At 47.1% G+C, this 22,415-nt stretch overlaps 1 protein-coding gene across 2 annotated transcripts in view; it reads right to left on the bottom strand.

Moving 5' to 3' along the window:
- PTPN1 (protein tyrosine phosphatase non-receptor type 1) overlaps positions 1-22,415 on the bottom strand; it is a 65,853-nt gene that overhangs the window by 8,203 nt on the left and 35,235 nt on the right. For both annotated transcript variants that reach the window (XM_044918724.1, XM_021685889.1), the window contains exons 2-5: positions 14,870-14,960; positions 11,787-11,887; positions 8,717-8,815; positions 2,801-2,938 (exon numbers count right to left, since the gene is read on the bottom strand). In XM_044918724.1, the coding sequence (XP_044774659.1) occupies positions 2,801-2,938; positions 8,717-8,815; positions 11,787-11,887; positions 14,870-14,960 (429 nt within the window). The remainder of the gene's footprint in view (positions 1-2,800; positions 2,939-8,716; positions 8,816-11,786; positions 11,888-14,869; positions 14,961-22,415) is intronic.

The following is a 22,415-nucleotide window of genomic DNA, read 5'->3' as shown; positions in this document are numbered from 1 at the left end:
CTCCATGAAGTGAGGAAACAGGAGTTAAAATCTAAGTTTGCTTGACTCCAGAGCCCCTGTTCAGAGCCTGCTGCAGAAACTTCTGAAACGAGGGCCCTGGCCCTTGTCCCCAACTGTTTCTCCCCCTGGCCCCGTCTGCTCCCAGTGGAACAGAATGAAGAATGGCCTCCGGTGCCATTTCCAGCTCTGCTCCTTCCTCTGAACCTATGAAGAGTCCAGAGGCCTGCTTACCAACAATGCCTCCCTTCACTTAGCAAAATGTCCACAATGTGCCTACCACGTGCCAGCCAACGTGCCTGGCAGCATAAGGTAAAGACACTGCCTGGGTGCCTGAGTGGCTCAGTTGGTTAAGTGACTGCTTCAGCTCAGGTCATGATCCTGGAGTCCCGGGATCGAGTCTCGCATCAGGCTCCCTGCTCAGCAGGGAGTCTGCTTCTCCCTCTGACCCTCCCCCCTCTCATGCTCTCTCTGTCTCTATCTCATTCTCTCTCTCAAATAAATAAATGAAATCTTAAAAAAAAAAAAAAAAAAAAAGACACTGCCCTTGTGCTCCCAGAGCTTACAGCTTTAGTTCTAACAACCTCCCTGGGTCCAGGGTGATGAAAACTTGTGAAAGAGCCTACGATAAACACCAGCGACTTAACATCAGCAAAGAATACACGTACGGAACCCTGCACCAGCTCTGACACACGGGTACCCTTCTGCAGAACTGGAAGAATCTGCAGATGACATTAGGATCATTTATAGAACCACCCAGAGCAATGCCATTTTTTCCTCCCTAGAAAATGGTCTCCTTGTATGGCTTAAAATGAGAGATGCCCTTTCTTTTTCAGGGAAAGAAAAACACTTAAAAATAGATTTTTAAAATGGAGTAAGAAGAAAATATACCAAAAGCAAGTTCCTTCTTTAATCATTAAAAAGGTGTAGATCATCTCCTGTTGACACCCTCCCTCACAGCTGCCCTCCTCTTTCTTAAGGAATTCGTTCTAAATCTCTGCTTGAAGAGATACACCTTGAGAAAAGAATTTTTTTTTTTAAAGATTTTATTTATTTATTTATTTATTTGAGAGAGAGAGAGAAACAGCATGAGAGGGGAGAGGGTCAGAGGGAGAAGCAGGCTCCCCGCCGAGCCGGGAGCCCGATGCGGGACTCGATCCCAGGACTCCGGGACCATGACCTGAGCCGAAGGCAGTCGCTTAACCAACTGAGCCACCCAGGCGCCCCGAGAAAAGAATTTTTAAGAACAAAGTCTGTTAGAGCAAACAGACCTTCCCAACATCAAAACCTCCACGCTGCTGCAGGTGCTCCGCCATGCGAACAGCATGAACCCCTTCTGCTCCGTCTGAATTCCATTTCCCCTCAACAAGCGGGAGAAATTTTCTTAAAGTTTACCAGAAGTCCCTCTTAATGTCTGGCTTGAAAATTTTAAAAAGCATGAAAAAGAACGTCTATGACATAATCCTCCAGGCACATTGCACCATGCGGCCAACATTATTCCTGAAAATCCTCTGTCAAGCCCCTCCATAAATCACAGCCTCGGAGGCCGGGTGTGGGGCTGCCGCAGGCTCGGGCTGCAGAGCGCTCGCACGGAGAAGAGTTGGCGCGGGCTCAGCTGCATCGCTACATTCCACAGAAAGCCACGCAAAGCCACGCAAAGCCACGCGACTTACTTTCCTCTGCTTCGTGGTAACCGGCGCTAAGTTCTAGATCTTACTTCAGTCAGGAATTCAATAACAGGAGTCATGTGGACTGGAAAGCAGTCAGCTGAAAACTAACACGTGAGCAGAACTCAGGGGCAGCCCCCCAGCAAGCCCCCACCCAAGTCTGCACTGCTCCCGCCTTCCCTCCAGTCTGGGTGGGGACTGCCCTGGATAATCTGGTCACTTCAACCCCACAGAACCTGCTAACCCTTCCCAGCACGTGCTCTGAGCCTGGTGTTGCTCTAACATTTCGCTGTATTCCTTCTGAACCCTTACAAAAGCCCCATCTGAAAGCAGAGGAAACTGAGACACGGTGAGATGTGATGCCCCTCCCCAAAGTCTGACGGTCTGACACGGTGGGGCCAGGAATCCAGCCAGGGAGTGGGCCAGAAGGGAGTGGCGACCCCTACGGCCAATGCCGTCCCCAGGAGCTGCCGGGAGCTCCCTTCTGCTGCTGCTGGCCCTGGCACAGGGTCCTCTGGGCGATGGCTCCTGGTGAATTATTTCGAATCCCCAAGGGCAGGGTCTTGTGTGGTACTGCTTCTTAGACCACTGTGCCTTGACCTGTTCCAAGACCATCTTCCAGTGAGAGCTAGCAGCTGGTGTTCATGTTCTTCCCATGAAAAATAAGCCCAAGACCTCACTCAGAAAACGTATACAGACTATGACCTTGGGAGTCAGTCCCAGAAGGGCCCTTCTGCCCTCACTTCAAGCTAAAGAGACTGTGGACAAGAAAAGAGCGGCTGCTATGTAACCTGCGGCCACCACTTCAGTCCCTCTGTAGTTGCAAAGACAGGAACAGAGAGAAGTTTTAGGTGAGAAAGTCCCTTTTCCCTAGAAACTGTGATGAACTAGCGTTACAGTTCAGGAAGAGAGTTCTGTGGCGGAGGGAACTGAGGACACCCCCGGACACCACGCCCCGCCCCGGCCCCGAGCTCCCCTGGTATATAAGCGGGTAAGCTCTGCTTTCCACAGGGCTAAGACCACATCTTGCTCAGAGTGTACAAAACTCAGAAAAACTGGCATTGGGTAATATCACCCAAGTAGAAAGACCTCTCAAGCAGCGGCCGTGGGGAGGACGAAGTACATGTCATACTCACTGTAAGGTTTTCCAATTCTAGCTGCCGTACTGTGTAATACGACTTAATATCTTCAGAGATCAAGGTTAATTTCAAATTTGTGTCTTCAAAGATCATTTCTTTTTCTTCTTTTTGTGGCCAGTACTGCGCACATTTTAACTAGGAGAGAAAATGATGAATTATTATAAGCAAAGGACTGTTCTTCCCACGAAGAGAGGTATGGAGTACCTTCCATGAGCTTCAGGACAATCCAAAGGAAAACCAGGCGTTTTCTGACCTTGGAAGTCACCATCAGCATAACCTACCTGCCTCGTGGGGAGATGGGGGGAGGGGGTTAAGACCCAGGACTAGTTGGGCAGAGAGGGCTCAGACCTCCAAACATAGCTGTTCCCTGGTGCTCCCCACACAAGGAGGTGCTTCAGGGGTCTGGCCCTTCTGGACCATCTACGAGGTGAAGCACAGGCCATTTCGAAGATTACCAAGAACCGGATCACTGCTGTTGGCACAATGCAGACCCCTTGCCCCAGGGGAACAGAACCCAGTCCAGAAGAGGCTGTGGGACACTATGAACACGCTGAAGGGCTGTAACTGAGTGCTTAGAGAAGGCGTGGAGAGGGGCTCCTCCAAGGCTTGGGGTCACCTGCTGCCCCATCCCACCCTTTCATTCTGGTTTGGCTCAGTCCCCCAAAATCCTTTTGATTTTCTAGTTTAATGATTTCAGAACTATTTGATGGTCTTCATTTAAATACAGCTCGTTAACTTTTTCTTCAAAGCAAGCAAACTCCCAAAGATTTGGTTTCACTTAGAGTTTAAGAAAGAAAATTTGACTCAAATTTAGTGGCATACTTTGAGTCAAGTTTCTTTTCTTTTCTTTTTTTTTTTAAAGATTTTTCATTTATTTATTTGACAGAGAGACACAGCGAGAGAGGGAACACAAGCAGGGGGCAGTGGGAGAGGGAGAAGCAGGCCTCCTGCTGAGCAGGGAGCCCGATGCGGGGCTCGATCCCAGGACCTGAGCTGAAGGCAGACACCCAACGACTGAGCCACCCAGGCGCCCCTTGAGTCAAGTTTCTATACCAGACCTTTCTGTTTGATGATGAACATTTTGGACCAAAACAGCAGGTAGATGGGGGCTAAGCTGTAAGGTCTACGAACCAGAGGGTCAGACAATGTGCCTAGACAGAGGGAACCCCAAAGACATTATGATTTCCATCACATGAAATTATCAAACTAGCTCTTTGGGAAATGGTATAAATTCAAGCCCACTGCAACTGAACACACACTGGCCCACCAGCACCCCCTCTGAGGCACAGGACAAGCCGCCTGAAATGCCACAGTAGGTGGAGGGAGCCCCTCCAGGCCCAGCCTCTGTCTGTGAGAAGAGACTGTTGGCGCAGATCAGTGACAAGGAGGCGTAACGGCAGTAAACGCTATGGATGTGCTGTGGGAATCCAGAAGAGGCAAAGGTTCCAGGCCGGCTGAGGTTACAGGCAAGCGATCAGAAAAAACCCTATGGAAGGAGCGGCCTCTGTCATGATCCCAGGGTCCTGGGATCGAGCCCCCCGCATCAGGCTCCCTGCTCAGCGGGGAGTCTGCTTCTCCCTCTCCCTGTGCTCTCTCTCTCTCAAATAAATAAAACCTTAAGAAAAAAAAAAAAAAAAAGATGTGGCCTCTGACAGAGGCGTGCTCGGAGGGATGACGAGGATTTCCCAGTGACTGCCCAGAAGCCAGTCTCAGAGGAGCAGCAGGGAGCAGGGCCAAGGGAAGACCAGACCACGGCAACTCTGGCGGCAGGCCCAGAACCTGGTGTCACCTGGGCAGTGAAGAACCAGGAGGCTCCTGAGCAGAGTGAAGACAGAATCAGGAAGGCCCACTAGTCCTGCCCTAATGAAGCTGCACGCTACCCAAAAAACAAGAGAAAAAGAAGAAACAAACCAAGAAACACCAGACTGGGATGCCAACATAGCAGGAGACATCATGGTCCTGAAACAGAAGGCCAACAGGGCCTGGACCGGGCCTGTTTGAAAGACTGGGCCAGTTTCACCCACATCTCCTCCTCACACCGATGAGGAGTTGCCAAAGATGAACCCCTGGAACAGGACCAACCTGTCAGCATCAAAGCAATTCTGCCACTCGGGACCCAAAAGCATCAATGACATGGCGAGGTCCCCTCCTGAGCCAAAGGGGGTGGGGCAGCTGGAAGGGGGACTTGAGTTAGAGGCTTCAAGGATGCACTTCTTCCCATACTTCCAATAATCAGACCCGCGCAATTCCTGAAGACCCCAGAGGCAGAGAGACTGCCCTGGTGGGTTCCACGGCACGTGCGTTGGAGCGTGCCCCCAATGCCATGAGCAGAGCAGCAGAAACGCAGGACGGCCGGGCGCTACCAAAGAGGCCCGTGCTTTCGGGTCTCACGGGCAGGGAAGTAGAGTCTTTGACATCTCACTTCCACACAGCACTCACTCACTTTCAAAACTGAATACAAAGCCCAGTAAGTCTCCGTGATCTGGGTAAAGACCAAGACTCTGGAACTCCACTAGCGCGCAACTCTGGCGCCCACTAAGTGTCATTCCAGCAGTATTTATTTTCAAGAGCTCTCAGGCATCCACAGGAACATGCCGTGCTCTGCTTGCTGTCATTTCCTGTAGACATTTCTGTTTTCACACACAAAATACAACAAAACTAAGCTCAAGAGCACGACTTGCTGCTGTTCTATTAAACTGATCCATCCCACCCTGAGGAGGAGATTTATTTTATTAGAAAGCAGTTCTTCACCAGAATTCAAATTGTGCCACATCCTGGGTCAGCAGCAAACGGCGGTGCCGACGTGCTGGGTGTCTGCCACAGCCGCCCTTCCCACCTCGAAGCTGGATGTGAGAGAGAGGCCTTGGGGCCTTCCAAAACAGCGAGGCAATCTTCAGAAAAATCCATGAATGTCACCTGGGGTGACCCTGCGATGCAGGATTTGGTTTTCCCAAGGAACGATGAACCAGAGAGCTGACTAAGCAAATAGGTGAACCCTGACGTTCCCGCGACACAAATCCAAAGGCTCACCGTGCACGGAAGTACCGACGTCAAACAGCACCATTAGTCAGGGGTTTGGGAGAGAGATACAGCCGATGTTTCTGGTTAAACATCGCCTTGTTTATTTCCCCTGCCTAAACAACAATCCCTGCCCTTACACACAAACACGCTCTTCATGGACATGTCTCAACTCAATCTTTAACTCGAACCCACAAGAACTTGGGCTACTTGGATGAGCCCCATCTAACACACATAATCATTTTCTGCACCACTGTTCTCCAGGAAGCACATGGTCCCAAAAGGGTAACAGGCAGGTCTGCCAAAAATAAGAGGGGCACATCCTATACTATTCAGAGAAGGAAGGAAACCAGAAAACAAATATGCATCGCATGGAAACACTCTGCAAGCTGGTTCTTACCGCGGGCTGTATGCATAGTTTGTAATTAGATCAGCTGAGCAAATAAGACACTGCGACTTCTTAGAATCTTCCCCAGTCAGCTCTAATGGGGATGACAATGGTGATGCCAAACTGAAATTGTTGATCCCAAGAAACTTTAAGAATCTCAAACCACTCGCTGCTTTCCACGCCAGTGTGCATGCCTGAATGACCCCTGAGCAGGAAGAGTAGTTACACAGGAAAACAGAGACTCCTGTCACAGAAACTACACGAAAACCAACTAGCCAGGTTTCCTTTTTTTTTTTTTTTTTAAATGGCCAAGGGGAAAAGCTGTCCTTTTACAGTCAGCCTTGGATAGGAGACAACCAAGAGCAGGCCTGGGGGCCAGCATGCAGCTACAGGGTCAGGACAGCACCCCTGCTAGACTGGGCCAACGGCAAAGGGGTTTCACGCAAAGTTAGTAACAATCAAGTAAAAAGGAAATGCTACCATATCCAATGATTTCTGAATAAATGACTCGATTTAAAATTCCCAAACCTTCCACACGATCTAAAACAGTGCTTCTCAACGAGGGCAATTTTGTGTCCCAGGGGACCCTGGACAAAGTCTGGAGACATTTTTGACGGCCACATGTGGGGGTGGGTGTGTTAGCGGCCCCCTGTGGGCAGCGCCGAGGCTCCGGGACCCCGATTGCTCACCAGTGCCAAACACGTGCACAGGCCACCACGTCGGTCTCTCTTTCCCCTGCAGAGAGTGTGTGCTGTGGGAACCTAAAGTTTGTTTCTTTATTCAAAATTGCTGACAAGAGTGGTGACGGGTGGGAGTTGGCCTCGCATCTGTAACTTCACAGTTTACTAATCAAGCCACTGAAGCAGAAATCATCAAAACCACTTTCACTGAAAAAAATTTTCTCAGAAGCATTATTTCATTCTTTGAACACTCAGGTAAGCTCTTCATCTGTTATTATCAAGCAAAGAAAAGCTTTAAGAAAACGGGGCTGAGGCAAAACCCATGATTTTAAACTTGTGCTGTCGTAAGAGGACCATCCGCCGTGACTAAGACTGCCGCTGGGGGCGGGCTTTGCGGTGAGTGCTTCCCATTTCACCACGGACAAAACGTTTCCTTTGATGTGTTACTTCTCTGCACTTGCATTTGTTCCCTCCAGGGCCATGACTGTGCTTTCTTTGGAGGGGCGGCTTCTCTGGAGCCTGCGTGCTGTCCTGGCGAGCCCAGTCCGAGGTGGCCAGGCCAGCTGCGACAGCAGTGGCCCGGCTGAGCCCAAGCGTCGTGCCAGCACCTGGCAAGGCCCGGGCACACGCAGTTCTCTGCGCCTGGGCTGCCCGCTCCTCCTGGTGTCCACATTCCTCAGCCCATCCCAGGGCCTCCCCCGCTCTGAGGCTGGAGAGCCCCCAGTGTGCTGGCCGTGGCAGGAGAGGAGGGAAGGAGCCAGGGTAGCAGGGGTGTGGCGTCTATTCGCTCCGTTGCTGCCACACTGTGCCCTGTACACCACGTCGCCTTCCCTGGGAGACGGGTCTCCAACAGGCAATCTGCAGAGTGAGGGGGTGGAGGGAGCACGGGCGGTGGCTGATGCGAGGGAAGCACCTGGAGATACCTGCCAGAGGGCTGGGGCTGGGCGGGGACTCAGACTGTTAGGCCAGAACCTGGCAAAAAACTAACAGCAGAAGTGTGTTCTGGCTGGAGTCTGGAGATGGAGGTGGGAAGTCGGGGTCCAGGTTAACTAGGTCCCGTAGCCACATTATGCACATCCCAGGAGGCTGTGGGGGCCGCACAAGGGTTTTCGGCTCGGAAGAGCTGTGGTGACACTTGGGTTTCAAAAGGCCGTTCTGGACACTGGGGGTAGGGTACCCAGAGAAGAGCAAGTGGAGAGGCCACGGTGGCGACTGCAGGGACAGATGCGCGGAGGGTGCTGCCTGAACCATCACGCACCTCCAGCCCACAAGCTATCCCGGGGGATGTTTAGAGAGTTGCAGAGAACTTGGGAGAAACGCTAACGCAAATTCTGCTGGAAACACACAGGCAGACAGCATCCACGTTAAAGAGGCGGCCGGGAGCCAGGCGTCTGCGTATCTGACAGAGGCGAATCCCGAATGCGGCCACTGCCACAGCTCAGTCAACGGCAGGCAAACTTGTACCGGCCAGAAAAACACGGATGAGGAGGATACAGTAGAAACTTGCTTTTCAAAAATAAAGCTACGCTCACACAGCTCCCTAATGGAACAGCAGAACACACATGGGCACTCCGGAGAGGGACCGACTCGGTGGCGGGGGGTGGGGAGAGGTCCAGGGCACTGGACTTTTCCCCTTTTTAATTCATTTGCTTTTCTGACTAATAAACACGTTATTTATATAATGCTTCTTTAAATTTTTCTAATAAAGAAGATATCACATAAAAGAAATATAAAAGCAATGTAAAGAAACTCAGACAAAAATGTCAACTTCACGGACTGGGACACACATGGACGGTGAGGTAAACAGGAGATAAATCCATGACTTACCGATCCTTTCTCCATCACTCTGTTGAGCATGACAACGCCCCTGCTTTTCTGCTCCCACACCATCTCCCAAAAGTGACCGCATGTGTTAGGCAAAGGACCCTGCAAATACACAATCCACAAAGTGTATACCATTTTACACACCGATACGCTCCAATGCGAGCACACCAGCGGCGGTTGGCAGACGACAGTGCCCTTCGGGAGAGTGGCTGGGGCTGGGACAGGGACCGCCTTCCCTGCCTAGTGGTCAGTAACCTCAATCCTATTTTCTGCCACGTGGTGAAAGGTTATTTCTGCCTCACAGGGCTGGTTCGGGGCTGACCCACAGAGGACAGAAAAGGCTGATTCTGCTCTCTGGTGTGAGATGACTGGCGGAGGGGCTCCACCGAGGTCCCTCTGGAGCGTGGGTGGAATGTGGAACGAAGCTAGCGGGTGCAGGCAAGAGGCAGTATGGGGAAGCGATCGGCAGTGACACTTCCGGCGGCTCGAGTCTCAGCCCCAATCACTTATCATCCACGTGACCTTGGACAAGTCACTTCACATCTCCATGCCTCAGTTTCTCCACCCATTGCTCTCGACTAATCACAGTCCTTATTCACAGGGTAGTGAAAGTTAATTACGTTCATAAATGTAAAGGCCTTACTTACCGCAGCACCTGGAACAGTAAACAGCCAGTAAAACGTTAGCTGTTATTACCATTAATAATGATGGACCTGACCATGGACTGCCTTCATCCTGGGACCAAGGAACATAAGAGATGTAGACACAAATGATCAGTCGGGTGGCCCAAGGGGTCCAGTGTGGGCACCAGGACATGGTGGGCTGCCTGCCAACCTAGCAATGGGCACAGATGTTTTCTGGACACAAGAAAACGAATGCCTCTGGTATGTGTCAAGTGTTAGTGCTGCCTGGAAGGGACATCACCTCTCCCCTCCATGACAGAGCGTGTCACCCCCTCCAGCCAGCACCACGTCTACAATGGTTTCTAGTCTCACCTCGTCTCACCCAAAGTCTCCCGATTCTTTGCAGCCGTTCCCTTCAGGTCCCACCACACCTTCCCGGACCATGTGAGCCCTCAGCGCCCACACACTTTCCTGAACTCCGTTCCCTCCCGCTGCCTAAACTGGACACATCCACGCTCCACACAGAGCCTCAGACAACAGCACTCAGATGCATAACCCTCTCCAGCCAATAAACAGAAAAATGGCTCCTAGAAGACAGGGGTCCCGGGGCCTCCTCGCTGGCCACCTGGGTCTTTCATCCGTACAGCCTGGGCACGAGGACCAGGTCTCACAGCTGTGGCTCTTACCCGTTACCAGGCTTTCACCGTCCCCACTCCCCATCACCCTAGTTTAGGATGGGTTTCAGGGATGAAAAATCATGTAAGATCCGAAAGGAGAACTTAGCCAACGATTCATTGTGGAAGTGACAGAGGGCACTTTTGACATTATTCTCTACACTTCCATACCACTGCCTTAAAAAAAAAAAGACTATAGATTTGTATTATTTGCATAATGAACATTGAAAATTTAAAAAACGGGCAGGGTTTTCTTGGTTTTGTGGCTTGGAAAATGTGTCACTCCTACTGTCTAGAGGTACAACTCTGGGGTCAGGTTACTTCAATCCCTTTTACAAATCCCAGGACACAGGGTGACCGTGCAGGCAGCCAGACGGTACAACTTGACAAAAACAGAGACCTTTAGATGTGCGAAGTAACTGCTAGGGCGTGGGGGTGGGGAGGATGGTGGTGTAACAGCTTCCATGGTGATCTCCTAGCACTCCATTTGGCTTCATACCCCTACCCGTCTTTGCTTTGGACTTCTTAGCCCCACACCAAAGCTGAATGGCTAAAATCAGGAAGTACGAAACTTGACTTCTTCTAAAAAGAGAAGTTACCAAGAAGCTGCTTTTCCCTCAACCTCTTCCCACCAGCCTGCCACTACCAGGATCTCCTTCCTTGTCACCCTATCCCAACCACCCCAGAGGTGCTGGAAAGACCACAGGCTGAGGTCTGGTAAAAGGCCTGCCCCCTACACATATACCAAGAACTTCCTCAATGGCCCAGGACTGAACACGGTGTGGCTGATGTTCCATACACTGGGAGGCACCTGGGCTGATGTTCTTCATGGACAGAGAGGAACTGGGACATGACAAGACAGGGCAGTAAAAAAGGGCCATGGTAGCTATGCCCGGATTCAGCTCCCTGCCCCAAGGCAGCCTTTCTTCATAAGCTCTCTGGCTTCACTGTCATTTTAATCTCCCAGTATTAAACAGAAGTACAACATTCAAAATCACCCTATACCCGAAGCCATACAGAACACTGATGAATGGATATGGAATGAGAAAGCAAAAACTGTGACTAAAAAGAGAGAGCAACTTCAAGTGTTGAGAGCAACTTACAAGTAACAGACTAAGACTTGAGAAAACGAATTAAAAAAAAACTTTTCTATCCTCTTTCCCTGATATCCATGGTCTTGGGGTCATATGCGGGTAAGTGTTTCACAGGAAGGTCAAGTATTAAATCATTTTTGTGATTTTTTCCCCACAAAGATGCCAAAAGCCAATGGGAATTTTAAATGATTTTGCATGCTTGTCCACGCAATCTAAGGATGCTTTTTTTCTGGGCTCAAGAATGAAGACCATGCTGAGGAATTCCGAGCGGACACCCGGACGAAGATTACTGGTCTACTACTAACCCTCTTCGATTCCCGTGAGCAGCTTCGATGCTCTGAAGTGAACACTTACGGAATCAACACAGGTGTGCGCGCTTCTCTTGCCACGGCCCTGCTGCCTCCGGCAGTGGGCCCACAGGCAGTTCTGGCATTTCATGCTGTTTTCTAGAAGCCCAGCAGCGGCGTACTTCCCAGAAAAGATATGTGTTACAAGCAAACGGAGTTTCTGAAAGAAGATTTTTTTTCCTTCCTCATTGCTTTTTCTGGATTGTGCACAACCTGGCCTTCTAAAGGGTGTGACAGATTTTATTTGAAGTACAGATGACAGTACTCTGAAATTCTTAAGTTGACATCAAGTAAGGCAAAAACCCATTAAAGAAAATCTTGGACAATCCAATTACCTGGGTAAGAATGTAACTCCTCTGGGCTTCTTCCATCTTTATCAAACTAGCATTGATGTAGTCATTCTCTTCTTGATGCAGTTTAATCCGACTATGGTCAACTGAAAGGCAAGCCAGAACTCCGACGTTAGTCCTGGACGACCAAAGTGTCTACACAGGCAGTGCACCCCATGGGGAAAGCAAAAAAGGTGAGTCGGTGGTGGCTGAGGCCATGTTGTTTTAACTGAGATTAGTCATCAATATGAGGAGGGCTTAGTATTTTCAGAAAGGTTTCTGGAAGTGTTTGAAACTTAACGCTAAATAGCAACAGACAAACTACACTAAAACATGGGTTCTGTTCTAATTGGACAATCTATTCTGAGGTCCTATCTTCCTACACTTATCACTGCCCCACAACTCAGGAGGTTGTGAGGAGGGGGTGCCAAGGGATCTGTTCTCGGATGCCTAATACATACTTTCAAAAGGTAAAAAAAACACAGTGGATTCAATCTTTAAAAGGGAAAAAAATCCACCAAAAATTTCACCCAGTCCCTAGAGCTCTAGTTGGTACAATGAGCCACAGTAGGTGGGATTTATGATCATATCTCCACCTACCCTATGTCCAATGGTTTGAAGATGAAATGGACCTAAATATATAGTGGTGTGGGAAGGGTTACCTTGAATTCCTTTATATAAAGTTTTTTTCTTTTTCTTTTTTTTTTAAGTTTCGAGTGTAATACACTTAAATGATTCTAATCTATGAACAGAATTCAGTTAGAATTGAATTCTAATATTTCAAATTCAGGAATTGTCATGATCAAAGACATTTAAAAGATAATTAACTGGAAAAAATAAACTCTGAATCCGAAACACCGAAAGTACATTAAATGTAACTTTCAGAATAGTTTTTAAAAATAAACTCTCATTTGGAAGGTCTGCCCCAGGTTACTGAAAATGCATAGCCACTTTTTTTCCCTTTTACCATGACTTTGTCACAAAAGCAGTAGTTCCCTGAGGGCCACTTTCCTTATCCTGCTAGTGCAGCTAACAAGAGGAGGTAGGTATTTTTATTTCTGGTACAACACAAGGGATGATGAACTTGGGTGACCACTCGTGAATACTATCTTCTCTCCCCTAGCCCAATGGGAAAGGAGAAGTTAATGGGGACACATGGTTTGGGGCTTTTTGTTCTAAAAGATTTCAAGGAAAGGTTTTAAAAAATTAGTCACCATTTGGAATAATGTTTCTCATCAGAGAGGATTAATACAAATTGAAATACTTGGGTAATATTTAAGTCATGGAGATAGATTTCAAAAAAGATGAAGAGACCACATAACCCTTTGGTGGGTTATATGAATGGGTTCAAACAGTACTGGGTGACCTTGGCCAAACAACTCCTCCTCTGAGCACTGGGCTTTTTCATTGGCCAAATGGAAAACAGACAAAAGATCACTTTCTACCTTGAATCATTCCCCTTATGTCCCCCATGACCTTAAGAGCAAATTATCTGTCCTGCTGGACAGTGGAGTTGGGGGAAAACAAGAGAAACAGGAGTGAGATTGGGGTGAAAAGGTCTGGGAGTTGTTTCCTGCAAAGAATATTTTAATGATCCTCCCCCCCCTCTGTAAAACTGGCTCATAAAACCATTTAGATGAGCACAGATGAGAAATGTAGAAAAGGAATATTAAGAGGACATCACTGCCTAGTGCACAGTAAGGATGGCAAGGGGGTCTCCTGGCTCCACATGAACGATGCCAACAGTGATATTTCTTTGATGTTCAGAGCTGCTGGTCGGGACTCCACAACAGAATGACCGGAGGGGAGCTTTGTTGTTGTTGTTTTTTTTAATAAAACCTGCTAGGTGCCGCAGCCTAGACGTGCTGCATCAAGAGTGTCGGGTGTCGGGGCACAATCATGTGCCGCTTGATGACCTAGCACTACACTTCAGATGTGCCTGGTGTGCACCTTCTATTAACAACCGTCCCCACCACTGGGCTAAGCGGCCTGTGTTATTTTATTGCATCTTCACGCCATCCTGAGATCTGCGTGGCTCCTGCTTTTCTGAAGATGAGAGAACAGATCCATCAGCCGTAAGCAGCAGGCTGGAACACAGCCGGGCGGGGAACCATGGCAGCACTCAGAGGCAGACTGCCCGGGACCAACCCAGGTCCACTCGGTGCCCCTCCCAGGAAGCTGGTGCTGCACAGCTCAGGGCAGGAGGCACTGCCGGCTCTTCCGCCGAGAGGGCGGGGGGGCCGTGGGACCCAGCAGGCCTGCGGGAGGCGCCTGTGGGACGGAGGGCTACTGCGTCCCTGGCAGACGGAAGAGACTGCCACGGGAGACGGGCAGCCACAACCCTCTCCGACGGGCGGGGTCTAAAAGCCCTGGAGGTGAGTCAGAAGGATCTCTGTGGCCTAGAGGAGATGGCAAAGTCCATGCTCTCTACTCAGCTCCAGTTTTTCTCGCTTTACACAAATTCCAACACCTTTAGTTCTTAACTATCAGCAGATTCAGAGCCAGTTACTCAGAAGGCAGAGGCGGCTGTCAGAGGCCAGCAGGTAAGCTGAGTGATAACGGCAAGAAAGAGCTAGGAGAATGAGGATGGCGGTGGGGGGGTAGGGTGCGTGGGGGTGGGACTCACAGGCAGAGCGGTCTTTAGCAGGCGGGAGCGCCACCCCCCTTCCTCAGTGCCTGTGCCGGGCACTAGCACAGTTCAGTACGGTGCTCGGGGTCTACTACTACTGCTGCTGAGTCACCCAGAAAAGGTTTTATCATGCCTACTATACTCTGTTTCGGCTGGGAGCAAAATGATTCATCATAAAAACAGTCAAAGCTCAAAAAAGTGCTTTGAACTTAGCTGAATTTTCCAGAAACTGAAATCTTGTTCTTTCTATAATCGTGGAAAAAACAAACCATTACTCTAAGTCTCTGATGCCTGGACTACAGCAAACAGCCAAGTCATTAAGCGGTACTGCCATGGCTGGATTACGAAAGCCCGGGGCACAGGGGTCCCGCTGGAGAGGCCCTGCCCCTGAGGAGGCGCCGCCACCGCGCGCGCACCCAGTGGGAGCAGTGAGACTGGTAATGGCGATGTGAATACTTACAGGGACTGACATCTCTGTACCTGTTTCGGTTTTTGTTCTTAGGAAGCTTGGCCACTCTACATGGGAAGTCACTGGCTTCGTGTCGGATATCCTACAAAAAAAAAGGATAAAGAGTTCTCTTTTGAAATCCCTGGCATCAGGAAGCCATGCAGACGTTTAACCAAGCGTGGGCTATGTGCCAGGCACTGAGAGGACCCGGGACAGAAACACACGTCCAAGAGAACTAGGCAGTGTGGGGAGCACAAGGTGATCGATCATTCAGAGGCACATACAAGGTCCTGAAGGGAAAACAGAAGAGGATAGCCACATGCCTCCAATGGGAGGATGGTGTGGGGCCGGGAGCTGGAAATACGGGGAAGAGGGCAGGGAGACAGAAAGGGGTGGCGGGGCCCTTGGCTCAGGGACACCCAGCACAGCAACGGCGAGCGTGCACATCTTTTGCAAGCGGCAGTGAGTGGGCTGGCGGGGGCAGTGACAGATGGCTGGAGCACACAGGTGGGCTGGCCAGATCTTAGAGAGCCTTGAACGCCACAAGCCTGGGAGCTCCATCTGTAACCTTGTATAAAGCCACAGTTATTGAGAGCAGATAAAATGCACTTTTATGCCAACAACTGTTCAACTCCTTTCCGAGGAGATGGTCAACAAATCCCATTACACCAAACTGTCAGAAAGAGGAAGTGCCTGGGTTAACAGAAGACCCAAATCATGCCTCCTGCTAGACTGATCACAGGCATCTAATTTCGCTCTTCTAAAACACCACGATAACCCCATTTAAAAATCTTTTCTTTTTAATTTGTATTTTATTCTTATTAAAAGATAAACCCATATGACAATGTGAATGTACTGAGTGCCACTAAGATATACACCTAAAATGGTTACAGTGGTAAATTTTATTATGTGTATTTTATTACAATTAAAAAAAAAAAAAGACAGGGTGTCTGGGTGGCTCAGTTGGTTAAGCAACTGCCTTCAGCTTGGGTCGTGATCCTGGAGTCCTAGGATCGAGTCCCACAGCGGGCTCCCTGCTCAGTGGGGAGTCTGCTTCTCCCTCTGACCCTCTCCCCTCTCATCTCTCTCTCACTCTCTCTCAAATAAATAAAATCTTAAAAAAAAAAAAAGACAAACTTACAGGAGAGGGCAGAACAGGAGAAGGTAGCAGCAATAGAATTTTGGAAGCTGGAAATCTTATTAGTAGTTGGCAGGTCTGAGAAAGCTCAATTACAAGCCAGCTGTGAAGACAGCAAAGCACCAGTCCATTTCCACCACAGAATCCTGCAGAAACTCAGGAAATGCTGCTTCCGGATGGAGGGGTGGGATTCACTGCAGGGGACGGGGCTGGAGCTGTCTGAGAAGCAGCGGATCTCCCCACTGCCCCCCTTCCATGCTGCTGGGTGACTGTCACCCTGCACCACAGAACTCTGGAGAATCATTTTCTGGAGAATATAAATCAGGAGGCAGGGCTTTCTATGTGATCTGAGCAGACAAGAGCAAAGACCAGAAGATAATATCACCAGGGCGCACAACCAATAGCCCAGCTAGAGGGCTCATGGCCAGATCAGTGCTGATGAGACCCTTCCACCTTCTCAGAGCTCTCAGTCTGCCTTGTGAGCCCCAACTCATCACGCACAGACAACCACTGATTCTAAGATGTGAGATGAATGCCTCTAGTATAAAAGAGATTTACAAGAAAAATGAAACAGGAAAAAAGTCCCTTGGAAGAAATAAACTACACAGAAGAGAAAGCTTTAAAAAATATATTATTAATATACTCAGTGAGATAAAAAAAAAAAAGATACTGTATCTATGAATTAAGAACAAAATGTTAAGTAAAGGTAGAAGAAATCCTCCCAGAAAGTAAAGTACCCCCCATCCCCAAAAACTCACAACAGAAAATCAGGCAAAACAGAATACAAGGAAAGAAAACATTAAAAAAACAAAAATAGTTTTAAGGAAATCTTCCAGACCCTCAAATGCTCAAATGATAAAAACAGACCTACATTAAGGCTCATTAATATATGATTCCAGAATCCTTCAAAGAAAATATTCTGGGGGCACCTGGATGGCTCAGTCGGTTGAGCATAGGACTCTTGGTTTTGACTCAGGTCATGATCTCAGGGTAGTGAGATCAAGCCCTGTGTTGGGCTCCATGCTAAGCAGGGAGTGTGCTGGAGATTCTCTCTCTGCCCCCTCCCCATCACACACGCACACGCGCTCTTTCTAAAATGAATAAATAAATCTTTCTAAAAAAAAAAAAAAAGAAAATACTCTGTAAGTTCCTAGAAAGAAAAAATAGTTCACGTTCAAAGGATAAAGTCATCAGAATGGCTTCAGACTTTTCGAGAACACTGAAAGCTAGACAGCAATGGAGCAATGTTTTTATTTATTTATTTATTTATTTTTTGAAGATTTTATTTATTTGTTTGACAGAGAGAGACACAGCAAGAGAGGGAACACAAGCAGGGGGAGTGGAAGAGAGAGAAGCAGGCTTCCCGCAGAGCAGGGAGCCCGATGCGGGGCTCAATCCCAGGACCCCAGAATCATGACCTGAGCCAAAGGCAGACACCTAACGACTGAGCCACCCAGGAGCCCCTGGAGCAATGTTTTTAGAATCTGAAGCAAAAGGATCTCTAGCCTAGAATTCTATACCCAGCCAATTATCACCAAGTGAGAAGGCGCAATAAGTTAACTAAATTAACACTGCAGAGAGGCAAAGCCTCAAACACTTGACCACACCCATGCTCCCATCCTCAGCAATCCACTGGAGCATATCTTCCACCTGAGGGAAGAAATAAAGCAAGAAAGAGAAAAATATAAGATATAGTAAGGTAAAAACAAACAAACAAAAAAAACCACCTGACACAAGAGCAAAGGCAAAGGCAACTTCCACTGCAACTGTGGAGGGAAGAGCTCCCAGGATGACAAGTATGTACCAGACCTGGAAGCAAGAGGGCCAGACTGGAGCAGTAGGCCTCAAGAGATAGATGTGTCAGTGACATGCCTTTGTGCACCATACCCACCATGACTGAACGAAACCACCAGAGGGAGATAAGGAGAAGTCCTGAAATCCAAGAAATAGGGAATCCAGTCAAGAAAAACAGAGGAAGTTTCAGGATGATAGCTATGTTTGTCAGGCCTATAGAACAAGCAACCCAAAGAGAAGGAGGATGGAGGTCTCCAGAACGAAAACTGAAACCAAGAAATCACCTGAAATTGCTCTAATACTCCAGCCACGACCCGCATGTGGCTCCTGAGGGCACAGAGAGATGGCCAGTCTGAAAAGAGGTGCTGTGTAAGTGTAGAAATGCAGATCAGGTTGTGACGACATACTAAAAAACAAAAGTAAAAAACCTCAAATATTTTCAGTAGTATTTGTTGAAATAACATTTTGAACATATTGGGCTAAATAAACTACTATTAATCTCATCTGCTTCTTTTTACCTTTTTTCCTGTGGCCACTAGGAAAGGTGAAATTATACAGGCAGGGTGCACTGTATTCCTACTGGCCAGTGCTGACCGACCTTGTGGAAAACTGCCCGAGAGGCTCCAAGAGGTATGGGAAGAATTAGCAACAGGCAGAAAGAAGCCTTTGCAGATGGAAGTATACAAGGCAATTATTAACTATGGGAAAACTTTAGAAAGGAAACTACGGTACGACATCATCTGTGACTATGTGCATAGGCAAACAATGTAAATGATGGATATTGTTTTAACCGAAAGGTGTAACAGATTGGGAGAACGGAAGGGGAAGCTAAGGGGAGGAAAAGCAACAAGGATGGCTGTTTAAGAAAATGAAATCCTCCACCTGCGTAAAGGTCTAAGTTAATGAATTAGAAAATAAACATTCTCCTTAGAAATATGGAGATCTACGCAAGTGAGAATCAGCCGCTCAAGGAACTGAAAATGGCCGTGAGCCAAGAGGCTGTGGCAATGGGCTGAGGTATGGAGAGCACAGCACCAGCCTGTATTTTCAACCCATCGTGGTCCTCTTTCACTGCTCAAACCATGTGCAGATTCGACAGGAATTTTTAAAAATCGCCACATTCTGCTAATTCTACTTACTTTAAAAAACTGCAAAATGGCAGGGAGGCCTTTTTGACTCACACTAGAGGTGGGCTAATAACTTAAAAGCATGTTTATAGATGATAAACCTATCTGAGATAAGCAAAATAATCCAGCATAACACACTCATCACGTCACTGTGGATGAGAGTAAGCCTTTCAGGGAAATGCTATGTAACACAGAAAAATCACTTGAAGGAACAAAAATCTAAGCCTTAAATCTGTTGTTCTATTTGACTGGAAGCACTTAGCAACAAGTACGAATTCTGCCTTGGGAGGGGAAACAATCTGGTCAGTCCAGCTGGTGTGACTGAAGAGACGGAAGACATCTTCGATATGGTTAAACCACTGAACCAACAAATATTCGCTCTGAGGAAAGAAGGGCCAAAGTATCAGTAACTGTGGGCAATTGATTTTATTCAGCCAAAGGATTATATTAATATGTACTTTTTGTCACACACCCCCACAAAAGACAGAAAGGTAAAGAAAGTAAAACTTGGAGATGTCATTTACTAAAGATATTTAGAAAATAAGAGGTATTCACATAATACTTTTTAAAAATTGATTTTAAAATTAAGGTAAACTCACAGAGTAAAATGCACTGATCTTACATGCAATAAGCTTTCCTAACCAACTTTAACCTACAAATATTTAAATATACCCATTTAAGTGTTTCTCTACGTTACACTGGGCTTGACTGGGCTTGACATGGGGCTTGATCTCATGATCCTGAGATCTTGACCCCAGAAGAAACCAAGAGTTGGATGCCTAACCAGCTGAGCCACCCAGGCGCCCCTATCCTGCCCGCACTCATTTAATGAGGTAACAGATGATCTCCCAGTGAATACTGAATACAAAGGGCTAACATACTTAGAAAGCTCTGATAACAGAATGAATTAGGGCCCAGGGTGAATTCATTTCTGTACACATTCAGGAAAGCTCATTATCCATTATTCAAATACCTCCCAAATCCAATTAGGCCAAGTAAAACTTGGGTGAAAAGCTGACCATTTTTTATTTGAGATGTCTTTTTTTCTTCAGAACACGCATAGGCATAAAAGCCAGTCCAGCCTTGCAGAAGTATTTTCATGTTTATAGCAAGCACATCGTTAAGTTAAGTATAGCAATTTTGGCTTTAACAGCCTTTTCTCTTCAGTCCCACAATGGGGTCAATGTCCCTTATTGGCTCCGTGGTAAATTAGTCATTTAAACTGTTCCACACATGACGAGGTAGCTAGCATGGCACCTGTCACAGCTGCGAGTCCGACAGAAGTGCCTGGGTCCTTGCCTCTCCATCCCTCCTAGCATAGGCCCAGGCCCAGAGGAGGACACAACCAGATTCTGTTGACGAATTCACGAACGGTCCCAAAGGCTCCCCAAAAACTCAAGTCTTTACCTTTATACCAAATGCTTTATTTCGCGGGACAGAAATGCTCCTGAAAGGGAGGGAGTATGTTTAAGCAAATGTCTGATCCGATCCTATTTTCTCAATTATCTGTTATAGAATGGGAGTTACTGGAATAATAATAAATATCATTATGATTCTGCTTTGCAATTGGGACAGAGTCTCATGACCAGACAGTACCAAAATAGCTACTAATATATGGATTCAAAGCAGAAAGGGTTATCTTTTAATGGTTCTGACAGCGATCTGTTCTACAAGTCTAAAGGAAGAAAAACTCCAGTGGTACTCTGCATTCGCCAGGACCAAGGTGAACTACAAAGTCCCTTCCCACCTCTGACATCTACACTTCCCCCAACCCCCATTCTACAAAGGGTGGCCTAATTTGATTGTTCGAGCTGTTACCTGGTACTTTACGGAGGGCCTTGGCTCTCAGAAATGGACAGAGCAAGCTAGACTGAAGGGAGGTGCTCAAGTACAGTAAAGGCAGTAATTTAAAGTGCCATGAGCGAGCATACAGGGGTGTACATTTCCTGGAACTCTCGGGGCAGTTGTCAGCTGAACAGGGAGATATATATAGAAGGGGGGGGGGGGAGAGGAAGAGCTAGCCTAAAATTTTAAAAACCAAATCTTCAAAGTAAGGTGTGGACCAAATTTTGTTAGTTATAAATCTCATTTTAAAGGTGAACATTAGGTTTCTGTACAACAAAATACAGCATTTCTGTATACACTCTAAAAAACAGAAAATTATCCAAGTCAGAGGTTAAATGCCTTCCAAGCTGAAAGCAATACTGTGTCCTTTATATATGAAAATTAGTGGAACAATATCATTTACTCTAAAAACCTTAGGAAAATATTTTTATTTTACTCATACCTTTATATGATCGACTTGCAAGAAATCACATACTCAATATTGTTAAATTTTAAGATAAACTACAATGTTGAGATAATAAAGAGCAAGCTCAAAATTTAGCTAACCAACACCAAGCCTGTTTGGGTTTAAGTTTTAAAATGACTGTGTACTGAATTTAAAAAAAAGATGCTAAAAAGTAAACCAAGCACCTAAAAATCTTCTGTGGCGGCTGAAAAGAGAGACAGGGAAAGGAGGGAAAACTGGTCAGCATTTAAAAGGCTGTCGGGTGTACAATCATCTTCCCTGCCAGAGTCTGAAAAAGTGCTGAGTCTTCTTGTACACTGGTCCCGGGCGAGGTTAAGAAAAGGGAGTTACAAATCACTAACAGAACAAGTATGTCCACGTGGGAAATGACATGGAAAAAAGCCTAATCAAATTGCTTTACATATTCCTCGCAAGTGAGGGGAGGCGGGCTGGAGGGTATGGAATGCCCTTCACGACGTTGGCAAGGGCAACATCTGGTAGAGATGGTGGAGCCGATTCCACGCTCTGATGTACGTCCTCTTCTCGGAACACAGAAAACAATGGTCCATTAAATACAGAGAAAAGCACAAAGGCATAGCTCAGCTCAAAACCAGAATGAGAATGAATGCAAAGGAAACAAAAGCCCTCCCACTCAAAATGGCCTGTAAACACAGTACCCAAAACACAGCAGATGACTAGTTCTGAAAAAGATAACCAACAAATCATCTAGGAAATAAGTCTATTCCACGTGAAATGTATTATACACCCTGTCAGGCACTTTCAAGATAAATATATTCAAGATCACGGATAAACGAAGAAAACCTATTTTTAAAAAAGATGTTATGAATAAAAACAGGGACAAATGAAACCAGATTAAGTAGACAGGAAAGAACAAATGAGAAATCTTGGAAATTTAAAAACAAAAACAAGACACAAAACCTCAACAGAGAGGATAAATGCTAGATGGAACACAGTCAAAGGAGGAGTAAATTGAAAGCTAGGAGAGAGGAACAGAGCATGAGAAATAGGACACAGAGGAGAACACATACCCAAACAGTCGTCAGTACCCAGACACATCAGGATAAGGGTTAAGCTGCAAAATATTAAGGATAAAAATCTTCAAAACAAATTATATCTTTCGGAAGCTTAACAGAGCTTTAACATTATCACTCAATTTTTAACAACTCTAAGGTTACACAGCCATTTAAA

This window comes from Neomonachus schauinslandi, chromosome 10 (genome assembly GCF_002201575.2).
Source record: "Neomonachus schauinslandi chromosome 10, ASM220157v2, whole genome shotgun sequence".
Taxonomy (NCBI): domain Eukaryota; kingdom Metazoa; phylum Chordata; class Mammalia; order Carnivora; family Phocidae; genus Neomonachus; species Neomonachus schauinslandi.
Note: the sequence above shows the minus strand (reverse complement) of the source record. Positions and strands in the feature narration are given on the sequence as shown.